At 39.9% G+C, this 12161-nt stretch overlaps 1 protein-coding gene across 3 annotated transcripts in view; it reads left to right on the forward strand.

The window, feature by feature from the left end:
* The window catches only part of Dock1 (dedicator of cytokinesis 1), a 516033-nt gene that overhangs the window by 42669 nt on the left and 461203 nt on the right, over positions 1-12161 (forward strand). For all 3 annotated transcript variants that reach the window (XM_013143418.3, XM_063244929.1, XM_003479612.5), the window contains exon 2: positions 11774-11857. In XM_013143418.3, coding sequence (XP_012998872.1) covers positions 11774-11857 — 84 coding nt within the window. The remainder of the gene's footprint in view (positions 1-11773; positions 11858-12161) is intronic.

The raw sequence follows: 12161 nt of genomic DNA on the forward strand, positions 1-12161 counted from the left end.
TTTATCCACTGGAAGTATATATATGAATATAGGTGTGCAGATGGATCTGAATATATTTATAAATGTATAAATATTGTTTGTTGCATGGCTTACAGCATATAGGTAGAGCTATTGGATGCCCTGTCTTTGTGTTTTACCCATACCTATCACTTCTTTTACTGAGTAGTTTTTAACTCATGAGGTTTTTTGGGGCTTCAAAAGCCAACCACATGGAGGTAGGTTTGAAAGGAAACTGCCAGCACATGGGGACCACGGGAGGGGCACTGTGTTTTTTTAATTTGGGCGTGGTGTCTTTGTCCTAGTTTGAGTAGATACTGTTCACGGATGATGAGGTCATTTTGACTTAGATGACAGGAGGATGGGGTGTGTATAGTTGAAGAGAGACCTTCAGGACCTTGCTTGATAAGGAAGGTTTTATCTAGAAGGCTTGGTCTTTTGTGTGCCATAGCATTAATACACTGCAGTGTGGGAATAAGGCTCTAGTGATAGTTTCCTAATTTCAGTGGTTTGGGGATCCTTATCAGATTGGCACTGCTTAACTGTTGCTGTTTCTGTCACTTGGACCTCTTTTCTGGAAGGTTATTGGTGGGTGTTCCTGGGACAGGAGACCTCTGACTGAGCTGCTAGACCTTGTTTTCAGAATATTTTTTAATATTCTGAGTATTTTCAGAATTATTTTCAGAATTTCAGAGGCAGACTCTCTATCAGCTCTGCCTTTGCAGTCTCTAGGAGCCCCAGGAGGGTGTGTAGTTTATTCAGGAGGCTGTGGAAGTAGGTGCCCTGGATGATCTCAGGTACTGCTTGGCCAAGTGATGTCAAGTGTGTTGTATTTCTTGGTTCAGTGGTTGACCTCCAGGACATCCTATCTCTTTAGACCTTTTGAAGTTGTCTTTGCTGGCAGAGACCCAGGTTTGATAGTTTCTAATATGAAATAAAGGCAAACAAAATCATGTTGTTTTCCAATGTATATAGAATCCAGGTGATAGTTTTGCCATCTTGAGTTCCTGCATTGACTTATTAATAAACATTTGTGTCCCTTTGGGTGCCAGGCATTGTGAGGCACGGATGCTGAAGTGAAGAATGCACAGGGCAGCTGTGAAGGTGGTTGGTGCAGACAGGAGAGGGTCAGAAGCCCTGGGGAATTCCACGGGAGCTGTTTCTGCAGCAGGAAGCTGGGGTAAGACCCTCAGTGAGTGCTGCAGTTCTGTGACATATATTCCTGCTCCTGGTACTGTGCACCTGTTCTGCGATGGGCACATCTAACCGTGATCAGCAGCCAGTGGCAAGTGTCCAGGGCATTTTGTTGTGTGTGAGGATGTCTTACTGTAATAGGGAAGAGTTCTCAGATGGCCTGGAGACCCAGGCAGGCACTAGTAATCTCTGAAAGAGGTCACATGGGGGTGCCTTCGTGGTTCAGTCTGATGAATTACTCAGTTTACATAGTGACAGAAGTTTTCCCCAGGTTGATCACTGGCTTTGTGAATTGACCACATACACACACACGTATATTTTTTGGTACCACATGCATAACATTTGCCATTAGGAAGAGCAAATTATCTTCTTGAATTTTTCTTTATTTTTCCCTTTCTTTTTTGACTACTGTTAATATTAGGCTTGATTGGCTTGATACCTGTGTAAAAGAAGAGAAGAAAATATATTGCAGATCATATCATCTGCAAGTTTTCTCAGAAGCCCAGGAAGAGGAGATGAGAGGTGATAAAGTACCTTTTCACCTAGTATCACAAATAAGTGATTCTAAGCATAGTATTTCTGTTCTTTCATTGTCTTTTTCTCCTGTGTGTTCCCTGTGTGGAGACTCAGCTTGAAGCTGCTATTTAAGGTCACCCGGGCTGTGCATGTTTTCATTGCACTCTTTATAGAGAACTTTTTGGCTGGTTGTGGGGAAGTGAAGGTCCCAGGCCAGGTTTTTATGGTGGAGTAAGTTGGATGCTGTCTGCTCAAACGTTGAAAGTATTTGCCTGCTCCTGGACCCCAAAGGGGATCTCACTGGGACCATCATCTGGAGTTTCCTGGGGTTGTTGTACTCCCTGGCTTGTACTTAGCTGAAGAGTAAGTGCTTTTTCACTAGTATATATTTTCCTAGGTTGCAGTAACCTTTCTGTCTTGAAGAAGGATGATTAAAGTGATTAAATCTTTCCCCTATCTTGTTTTTGCATCTCTTTGTTGCTGAGCAGAATTCAATGTAAAAGTAGATAATTTTCAGGTCAGCCAAGTCTTTTCTTATTTGTGGGTGGATTTGTAAAAACCCATCAATAAAGGAAGCCAGCAGCTTTCTATTCCAGAACTGACTTTGTGAAAGACAAATATGTAGGAAAGTGGAACCTTACTTTTGCTGCTGTGGAAAAGCAATAAAGCCAATACTCAGCACCACCCAGGGTGTTTCCTGCAAATGCTGAATGTTTTGGCACTGAGACCTTTTGGACTAGATAGAAATAAGATAGTTTCTGGCTAGTTGTGGATAAGGTGTACAGTGATATTTTATTCTGAAGAAAGATATTAAAATGTCTTTGAATTGTGTCTATCAGTTCAATTAGAATTTGAGAAAAGGCTCTTTTCCATTTTTCTTTCATACTCTTATCTTCACCGTCCTCCCACCTGATTCCATCCAAAAGGCAGAAAGAAATATTGAATAACAAATGGCAGTTCCTTTATCCTGCCATGCCCCTGCTCTGATTCTTTAATTATTTAGATGAATTCCTTGATTCTAATATCCAAACAGTGAATGAAAAATGGCCGCAGGGGAATTTATTGGCAGAGTAATAATCTGTGTTCCTAAGAAAAAAAGATATACAGACCCACAGGGGTTACCTGGTGACTTTGTGGAACTCACACATACAGAACCATACCTGGAGGTATTCTTTTACCTTGAGTTCATTTCCCCTGGTTTCCCCTTGTGCCTCTTGCCTTTGAACCTGATGTGTTAAACTGGGAGGAGGGAGGCTGCTGAACTCATTGGAGTTCATATGTGGGAACCACTGAGTGTTTCACAGTTCTCACTGGCAGCAGATGCTAAATCCAATAAGGAACATTCTTTGTTTACTTTAGCATCCTTTATATTTCTTCATTGCATATTTTATTTTTGTAAAATTGTTGAAAAATATGCATAACTTAAAAATTGCCCTTCTAGCCATTTGCAATTGTGCAGTGCAGTGGCAATAAGCACATGACATAGCTGGGCAACTGTCTCCACCACTCACTTCTAGAACTTTCCTTCATCCCTAGTGAACTGCATCCATTTCCCTTTTCCTAGCCCCTGGCAAACACCGCTCTTTCTCTATGAATTTGACTATTCTAGAGGCTTCATGTAAGTGGAATCATGCAGTATTTGTCTGTTTGTGTTTGGCTTATTGCATTCAGCATAATGTCCTCACTGTAAAATACTAAAATTTCTTTCCTTTTATGGTCAAATGATATTCCATTGTATATATCTATCACATTTTGTTAGTTCATTGTCCTATTAGTGGACACTAGGGTTGCTTTCACCTTTTGCCTATTGTAAATAATGTAGCTGTGAATATGACTGTGAAATACCTGTTCATATCCCTCCTTTCGGTTATTTTGGGTGTGTACTCAGAAGTAGAATTCCTAAATCATATAGTAATTCATAGTTTTCCACAGTAGCTATACCATTTTACATTCCCGTGAGCAATTTCTTTACCTAATTGCAATTTCTTTACCTAATTGGCAAGACTTTTTTTTTTTTTTGGTAGGGGGTGAATACTAGCAATCTTAGTAGGTATGAAATGATAGTTCTTTATGTTTTTTGAACAGACTGTAGATATTTAGCATTGTTTTGTGTGCTTATTGACCATTTGTATATGTTCTTTAGAGAATTGTTCTCTCTCCACTTTTATTGTTCTTTACAGAAATTCTTTTTACATTCTAGGTAGCAATCAATTTACCAGATAAAGGATTTACAAGTATTTCTTCCATTTTGTCAGTTGTCTTTTCACTCTGTTAATATTGTCTTCTAATGCATGGGAGTTTGTGATTTTGGTGAAGTCCAACTTTTGTTGGCTGTACTTCTGGTAAAATAGTCAAGAAATCATTGCCAAATCGAATGTCATGTTTTCTTCTAAGAATTCTATAGTGTTTGCGTTTATGTTTAGATTTTTCATCTGAGTTATTTTTAGTGAATGATATAAGGGTCTAGCTGCCCCCTTCCCTCCCCAGGGATATTTAGTCTTTTTCAGCACAGTTTGTTGAAAATTCTGCCCTCTCCCCATTAACTGGTGTTGGCACCCTTGTTGAGATCAGCTGACCTTCCATGTGAGGGTTAATTTCTGTTCTATCCCACTGACCTGTGTTTGTCTTTGTGCCACTATCACACTTTTATTACTGTAGCTTTATTATAAATATTGAAATCATGGCATGTAAGGCCTCCAACGTTGTTCTTCCTTTTGGTTATTGTTTTGGCTATTCCACTGTCCTTAATATGTGTGGATTTTTCTTTTTCTTTGAAAAGCATTGCTGGAATTTTGGTAGGCATTGCATTGAATCTGTGGGTGGGATTGGCATTTTGGCAGTATTATGACTTCCCCTCAGTGAAACATGGATGTCTTTCCATTTGCTTTTTAAATTTCTTTCAGCAATATTTTGTAGTTTTCAGTGTGCAGATCTTTTATGTCTTGGTTAAATTTATTTCTAAGTAATTTCATTATTTCTATTTCATAGTTACAAAACATGAGAGACAACACTTACTTAGTAGCACTGTTAGAACCAGTCTCTGCAAATTTTCCGACCTTCCCCTTTCTTCCCTTTTGTCCTGCCTTCTTTCTACTTCACTTGCAGAAAGTAAGACAGATTTTGAACTTGAAGAACTCACAGTTGGGAGGTGGGAGATAGAGAGGTCAGGTGAGGAAGGATTGCAGTGTGATGTAGTGAGTGCATAGATTTTAGCAAACAGATTTTAGCAAATAGATTTTAGCAAACATAGTTTGCAGTTCCAATTGAGTGATACTTAATGCTGATTGGTGCATGTGGCCCTTTGTGAATGTTAGTACCCAGTTCCCACTAGTACTGTTGGTAGTGTGGGTTGTTGTACTATTATTCATCATATAAGTTGACTTTGTTATTTTGTTCTCCAGTTTCACCAAGCCCTGGGTATGAGTAGCTAACCTTTTCCCTAGGGTCAAGTTCAGGGGATGTGTATACTGTCTTATTCTTTCTAACCAGTATTTGTGAATGGTTCAGTGTGTTCCTTCGAGGTCTGGCTTTGGGGCTCTGTTTCCTGACGGTGTGTCCGGCTCAACTTTACTCTCTAACCCCAGTGGCAGCTCAGAGAGAACTAGAGCAGGGCTGACAGGGGCTTGAAAAATGCAGTGTATATTGCTGGTACAGAATAGGCAGATAGGTAGGGTTTGTGAAACGCAAGGTCAGACAGGTGGTCCTGGGCAGTGAAGGCCTCCCAGTAGGAGCACCCTCAGGTCCCAGACCTCTTCCTTTAGGGGATAGTCTATATTTTCTGCAGTCTGAGAAGCATGCATGCCCTTGAGCATCTTTGCCAACCAAAGACAGGACCAAATGAACGAGGCTACAGAGCCCCTCATTTCCACAAATTGATTTTTAAAAGAATTTAATTAACTTGTAAGTTACTACTTGAAATCCTGAAGTCATGTTTCAAGGGTGTGTGGGATAGCTTGAAGAACTCAGAGGCAAGTCAGTTTAGAGAAGTAATGGGTACTCAGCCCACAAAGGCTAAAAGGAGATTCTATGCACATGATAGTGCGTTGACTGATTGCATTAAAAGACCCTAAACAGATCCTAGAAAGCCGGTATTTGTGTCTCTCTTATTGATTGGAAAAATCTCAGTCACTTACAATGTTTTACAGAGGACAAGGACATTTTAAAGAGGAATAAATGATAAAGGTTTTCTTTCATGGTATTGCAGAACCACACAAGAGGGAGTACATTGTGATCTGGTTAAATTTACCTGCAAGGCATGGTGTTAGCTGCTGTGGGAAAGTCCATGATTAATGTGCATTTACCTCCCTCAAGGAGTTAGTGATCTGGTGGGAGAGACAGATGCATACATAAGCCAACTCTGCAAGGTCCTAGGCTGGTGCAGAGGTAATAGGAAAGTTCAGGAGCAAGCATTTACTTCTGGTATGTGTATAATGTTTTGTTTTTGTTTTTATTTTTGGTGCAGGGGGAGAAAGAATTCAGTTAGGACCTGGACAAAGATGCAAAATTAAGATGAGCTTTGTAGACTTGCAGTAGTGGTGGTTGTGGTAGTGTGAGAGGTTGGGAAGAAGGGCATTCCCAGTGGCGGAAGAATAATTTTTGGTTGTCTTTGGAGGGAAGGTGGAGCCAGGAGGGTAAGTGGGGTGTAATAGAATTGCTGGGTGGGTTAAGATCAGATTCCTTGGGGTTTGGAACACCGTGCAATCATTCCCTTCAGAGAGCAGAGGGCAGTGGCATTGCTGCTGAGTGAGACAACAGAGAGGTGGAGGGTGGAGGGAAGCGAGTAGAGTTTCTCTCTATAGCTCAGAGGGAGGTGGTGAAGAATTGGGCCAAGCGATGTGCCTGGTAAGACAGCATGGAAGGGAAGACGGAGGGTCCCAGGGCTGCTGTTGGCTCGCTGTGTCACTTTGGGTATATCAGCACTCCTCTGCAGGCTTCTGTGTTTTAATCTGTTGAGTTGATAGGTGTTTTTTCTCATAAGAATAGTGACGTAGACTTTTTTTTTTTTTTTTTTGGCTTACTCACAGTTGCTTTTCATGAGATAGGTTTTTCTGTACCAATTAAGATGATCATTCTGTTCTTTATCCTTTATGAATGTGATAAATTGCATTACTGATTTTGATTGTGATATAGGAGAATGAAATTCTTGACCTACCTTATTCTATATCTGTTCATGCGCTCTAAAATTGAAGAATGAATCTTAGGAATAATGTAGGTTAGGAGCAGAAATATTTGAAAGAAAGCTTCTGTCGGAGAGAAACAGAAGGGCTCCCTAACTGGGTTGCCAAAGATTCTGTCTTTTCTAGGGATTTTTATAGAGTAAAACCTTGAGGTGAGCTGGGGCTAAGTGGGGAAAACTGGGAACTCGCAAGGCAGGTGGGCATGATGTGGGACAGAGCTAGGGTCAAAGAATAAACTTAATTGTTCAGATAAAATTGACCAAATCAGGGACAAATGTAGCAAGCAATCATTCTTTATCTATCAGTGATTTTTCCTGTAGGGGGTTGGGATGGTGACTGCTGGCTTCTCAAGGTGATCCATACCTAATCCCTAATGTTTATACTTAGGATGTGGTCGCATTTGTTTTGCCTTCTGTTTTGAGATCTGGCCCACAGCAAGAAGTGTGCTTCTCCTCTAAGGTCACAAGACATTTGATCTTCTGTGCCTGCTTCTTTGAGGGCCCAGCCCTGTCTGACTGCCTATGATATTTGTAACTAGATCAGCTCCCTGTAACAATTGGTCAACCAGCCTTTTCTTTTTTTTCCTTATAAGGACTGAGTGGTTCATTAGCAGAATGTTTTAAGACATAGGAGATCCTTAGGAATGGAGCGTGAATGCATAGGGGGATTTTGACAGAGAATTCCAAGCTGAGCGATATCACTTCCAGGGGAGCCTTTGGGAGGACAGCCTGAGGCCCAAGAGGGCTGTGCCTGACTGTGGCTGAGGGCTGAGAAGAGACCATCTGTATAGAGGTTAGAAACCCAGCCTATATCCAGGCTGGCCTCTCACTATACAGCTCCTCCAGTGGATGCTTGTAGATGGTAGATACTGAGCTGTTGTAAACCCTGAATGAAGGAACTGGGGAAAAAGTATGTATCTATCTTACTGTACTGCTACAAGGGATATTTTACTTTTGAACATACGAATTTTTTACCTCATTGCCTTGTTCCAGGAACATGCTCAGCAGGCATCAGTCAATACTGCTGTATCACCATCATTTTTCTTATATCACTCAAGAATAAGCACCATAGTTTCGGATACATCTGGGTTTGGATGCCAGCAGACAAGATCCTGCTTCTGTAGGAGTGCATTCATTAAACCACAAAATATGACTTTTAAATAATTTTTCACATATCTCTTTGTGTTAGTTTTCTATTGCTGCTATAACAACAACAACAACAACAACAAAACTATCAGAAACTGTATTTGTTTTAAAACAGCACAAGTTTATTCTTGTCCACTTTTAGAGATCTGACGTCCTAAAATGCAGGTGTGTGGGCGGAGTGGAGGCTTCTCCAGAAGCTGGGGGGAAGCACTCCATTGCGTTTTCGGCATCTAGAGCCTGCTGGGTTCCTGGCTAGCTTTGCCTCCTTTCTTATTATGCTTGGACCTCACTTCCTCCTGTCTGGACTCTGTCCTTGCTTCCTCTCTGTTTTGAGGATTTTTTGATTTCTTTGGGTCCACTTGAATAACCTGAGATTCACATCCCCATCTCAAGATCCTGAACTTGATTACACTGTAGCATCCTTTTTGGCCCTGTTGGGCGAACTGCTGACAAGTTTTGGGGATTTGGGTGGGCATGTCCTTGTAAAGCCATTATTCTGTCTTCCCTTCCCATCCTTCCTGTTAAACTCTTGTTCTGTTGAGTCTTGTAATTTGTCTTTATATCTGGGAAATTTTAGCCATTGATACTACCTGGTACACAGGGCCAGGAATAGGCAGCTAGTGTTGGGGTGCTGACCCTGTTCTGTGATTTAGGGCCCTTTGTCTGCCTCACTTGGTTTTTTTAAAATTTCATTTATGAAGTTATGTATCTTTAGGCTGATTTCATAGTTCAGCTGTAATTTTTGAATCCATGTGTGAGATTTTTATCACCTTTTTCACTTTGTGCTTCTGGAATGAGTATGGGATAAAGTACTTAACGGTGGAAGGGAAGACATTTTGTGTATGTTCTTTACCAGTTTATAGGTGCCTGATGTATTTTTCAAGAGGTGATTCAAAGATACAGTGAATGTTTAAATTAAAAAGAACAAAATGCTTTTCACAATACAATACACATTGCCAGGAATGACAGGATAATTCATTTAAAGGAAGGGGCATTTTAAGGGAGACATTGACCATGGTTTTTGATTACCATTCATTGAGCAAACATTTATGACAGTCTCTGTCAAATAAAAACCTGGGGGTCCTCATTGACCTTTTTCATCTAATCTGGCACCATAGAACTTCTGCCTCATCCCCAAACTCAAAATGATCATTAAAGATAAAACAATTTTGAACTGATTTAGGAATCAAAGCAGCCATGACAGCACACTACAGATATTCATGAAAGTGGTCATCAAACTGCTCAGAAAGTGGCAAGAATGATGGGGTAAGCATGTTCAAAGCATGGTGGAGAGTAGTTTGAGGGTGTTTAAATGGCAGTGTACATTGTCTTAAAAAATTTGACCACCCACTGTAGTTTTTGATCTTATGCACTTGCCATGCTCATTTTATTTCATTATTATTATTTTTGATATATATTTTTTCCCTGTATCTGTAACAGAAAAGGCGTATTAGTGGGATTGTATTAAGGATGGTGATAAATATACTTATGGTTACTAAAGGCTTAAGAATATGGTTATGCTTAACTGGGGAAGTTTAGCATATGCTCAGGGCTTACCTTCTGAAGTTATTTCCTCTCAAAGACTCATCATAAACTGCTAAATAAACTCTATAACAGCTAGTAACCATCTCTTGTCAGTTGAAGACACTTACATTTTATGCATTTGGAGAAAATGGAATTTTTTTGGATATGTATGGCTTTTGGTATTTTAGAGTTTTTGTGAACAGGTAGCAATATCTTTGCTTGAGTTTTTAAAAGGGATTCTAGAACATATATAGTCTTCTTAGTAAGGGCCTTCAGCGTGGAGTATTTACTGTGGGCTCCATTGTGTCACCTTCCCCAATGATACTATTTTCTTTAAGAGACAAAATACACAATTCTGTGATGTTGGTTTTGTTATTCTTTACAGCCTGAGAAGGTGGTGACAGGGCACATGGTGTACTGTAGGCTACACAGGTGTTCATGGGTAGAGGTATTGTCCTGCTCATCTTGTCTGACACTTAGAGACTATGAACATGAGTCCTGTGGAAGCTACAGGGTTCCTGAAATTCTAACCTGCTTTGCAGCCTGGAACAGCTCAAGCAGTTTAGGTTTACGAGGCTACCTTTTGCACAGCTAAGCGTGGCTCTGTTGCTGAAGCTGGAGGCATGCAATAGTGAAAAGTGTGTGATTTTTTATGTGGGCACATCTTAACACACAGTCTGAAAGGTGATGGACTCATACAGAATAGGACACAAAAGTAGCAAAATGTGGGGTTGTGAGGAGCAGGGCTGAAAGAGCAAACACATTATTGCTTGGCAAGTGTCCCTCCTGGGAAGCCCATTGGGTGAGGGAGGGCAGTCTGGGACAGACTGGTGTGGGTCAGGCTGGCTTCCCCTTCAGCAGGAAGAGGCCCAGGGAAAGGGAGTGTGTGGTGGGAATGAAAATGAGGTCAGGTAGTGGAGGGTTTTGTTGCAGGAGTTTGCAGGTAATATTGTAAGAGAGAGCTTTAGAGATGCAACCCAGGAAACTTAGAGTAACCTGGTCTGGCAGGGATGTCCTGCATAGACAGGCAAGAAATTTGATCAGAGGTTTAAAGATGAGTTTTATACTGCATGCTGCAGTTTTTCAGGTATCATGACTTGTGCAGGAGGGGTGTGTGTGTGTGTGTGTGTGTGTGTGTGTGTGTGTGTATGTGTATTTAAATTATAAGTAAGCTGCTTGAATATCTTTTGTCACTTTGTGACACCCTTTACAAGTGTGAATTGCTTTTTCTGAAACACCGGAGGACAAATGCAGCTGAACGATGCATAGTTGAGATTGCAGACGTTTGTTGGGTATCATTAACAATTTTAAGGATTTCTTTTTAATTTTAAGTTTTGTAGTGCTGGTAATTGAACTCATCACATGCTAGAAAAAGCTCTTTACTATTGACTATATTGCCCAGATTTTAAAGATTCCTCCTTTAATGGGGATGCTGTTTTGTTTTCTGTGATTTTAGTGTCACCAACTGGCTTAATATCAACATTGATTATATACTCATCAATTTGCTTTCCAAAAATATGGTTTTGGTGTAGTTGGTGGGAAATTAGAAAAAGTCTATTAATGGAAATAAGAGACAGCATCTGAAGTTAGAATGCTGTTAAGAATATCCTTCATATTATAAATACTGACTTATATGGAATACTAATTCAGGCATGTGAAGCAATGAAATTTGGATACATAGTATGGGTCAGCCTATAGGGCATTATAGTAAGTGACAGAAGTTAGACATAAAAAGTCAAATACTATGTGATTCCACTTAAATAAGTTGTTAAATTCATAGGGACCCAAAGTAGATTAGAGGTTCACAAGGGGCTCTCAGAGGGAGGTTTTGGGAGTTTTTGCTTATGATTATGGGGTTTGTGTTTGTAGTAATAAAAACATTTTGGAAATATATGGGTGATTGATGTACAGCATTGTGAATGTGACTTAAGCACACTAAATTGTACTCTTAAAAGTGGTTCAAATAGCAAATTTTGTTTCATTTACATTTTGCCACAATAAAATAATTTATGGAAGTCTAGTGTTTTTGGTGGTTATGAATTTGTCCAGCTTAACACTAGCAGCCTTTTGTGTGGAAGCAAAAGCTAATTGTGTGGGTGTCAGACAGGATGATACAGGGAAAGACTGAATGTATTTCGATATTCAAAATGGTAAAAATAAATAAAAACAACCCAGCGTTGTCATTTCTACTGTTAATATATTCCTCTGCTTTTCCAACAGCATTTTATAACTATGATGCCAGGGGAGCAGATGAACTTTCTTTACAAATAGGAGACACAGTCCACATCTTAGAAACGTATGAAGGTGCGTATTATTTTGATGTCTTTCTTCTTTTGCTTTGGGCAGTTGAAATACTTCTTTTCATGAAAAAAGTAACCAGGCAAAGTGTTTTTTTGTTACAAAGAGGTAGGTAACTACTTTCTCTTCTTAGGATCATTTCTTGCAGAGGGATGCCATTTCAGGTAAGCACAGTAAGGCAGGTGTCCGTTACTTAAATATGACTTTATGGATATCAACTTAAAACTAAAAATTTCCATTTTTAACACCTGCAAAAAACTTTCCTTATTTCTTTGTTTTGCAAGTGTACATAAATCTTGATTGTTAGTAA

This window comes from Cavia porcellus, unplaced genomic scaffold (genome assembly GCF_034190915.1).
Source record: "Cavia porcellus strain 051 isolate PalLab524CR breed Dunkin Hartley unplaced genomic scaffold, mCavPor4.1 scaffold_2, whole genome shotgun sequence".
Taxonomy (NCBI): Eukaryota; Metazoa; Chordata; class Mammalia; order Rodentia; family Caviidae; genus Cavia; species Cavia porcellus.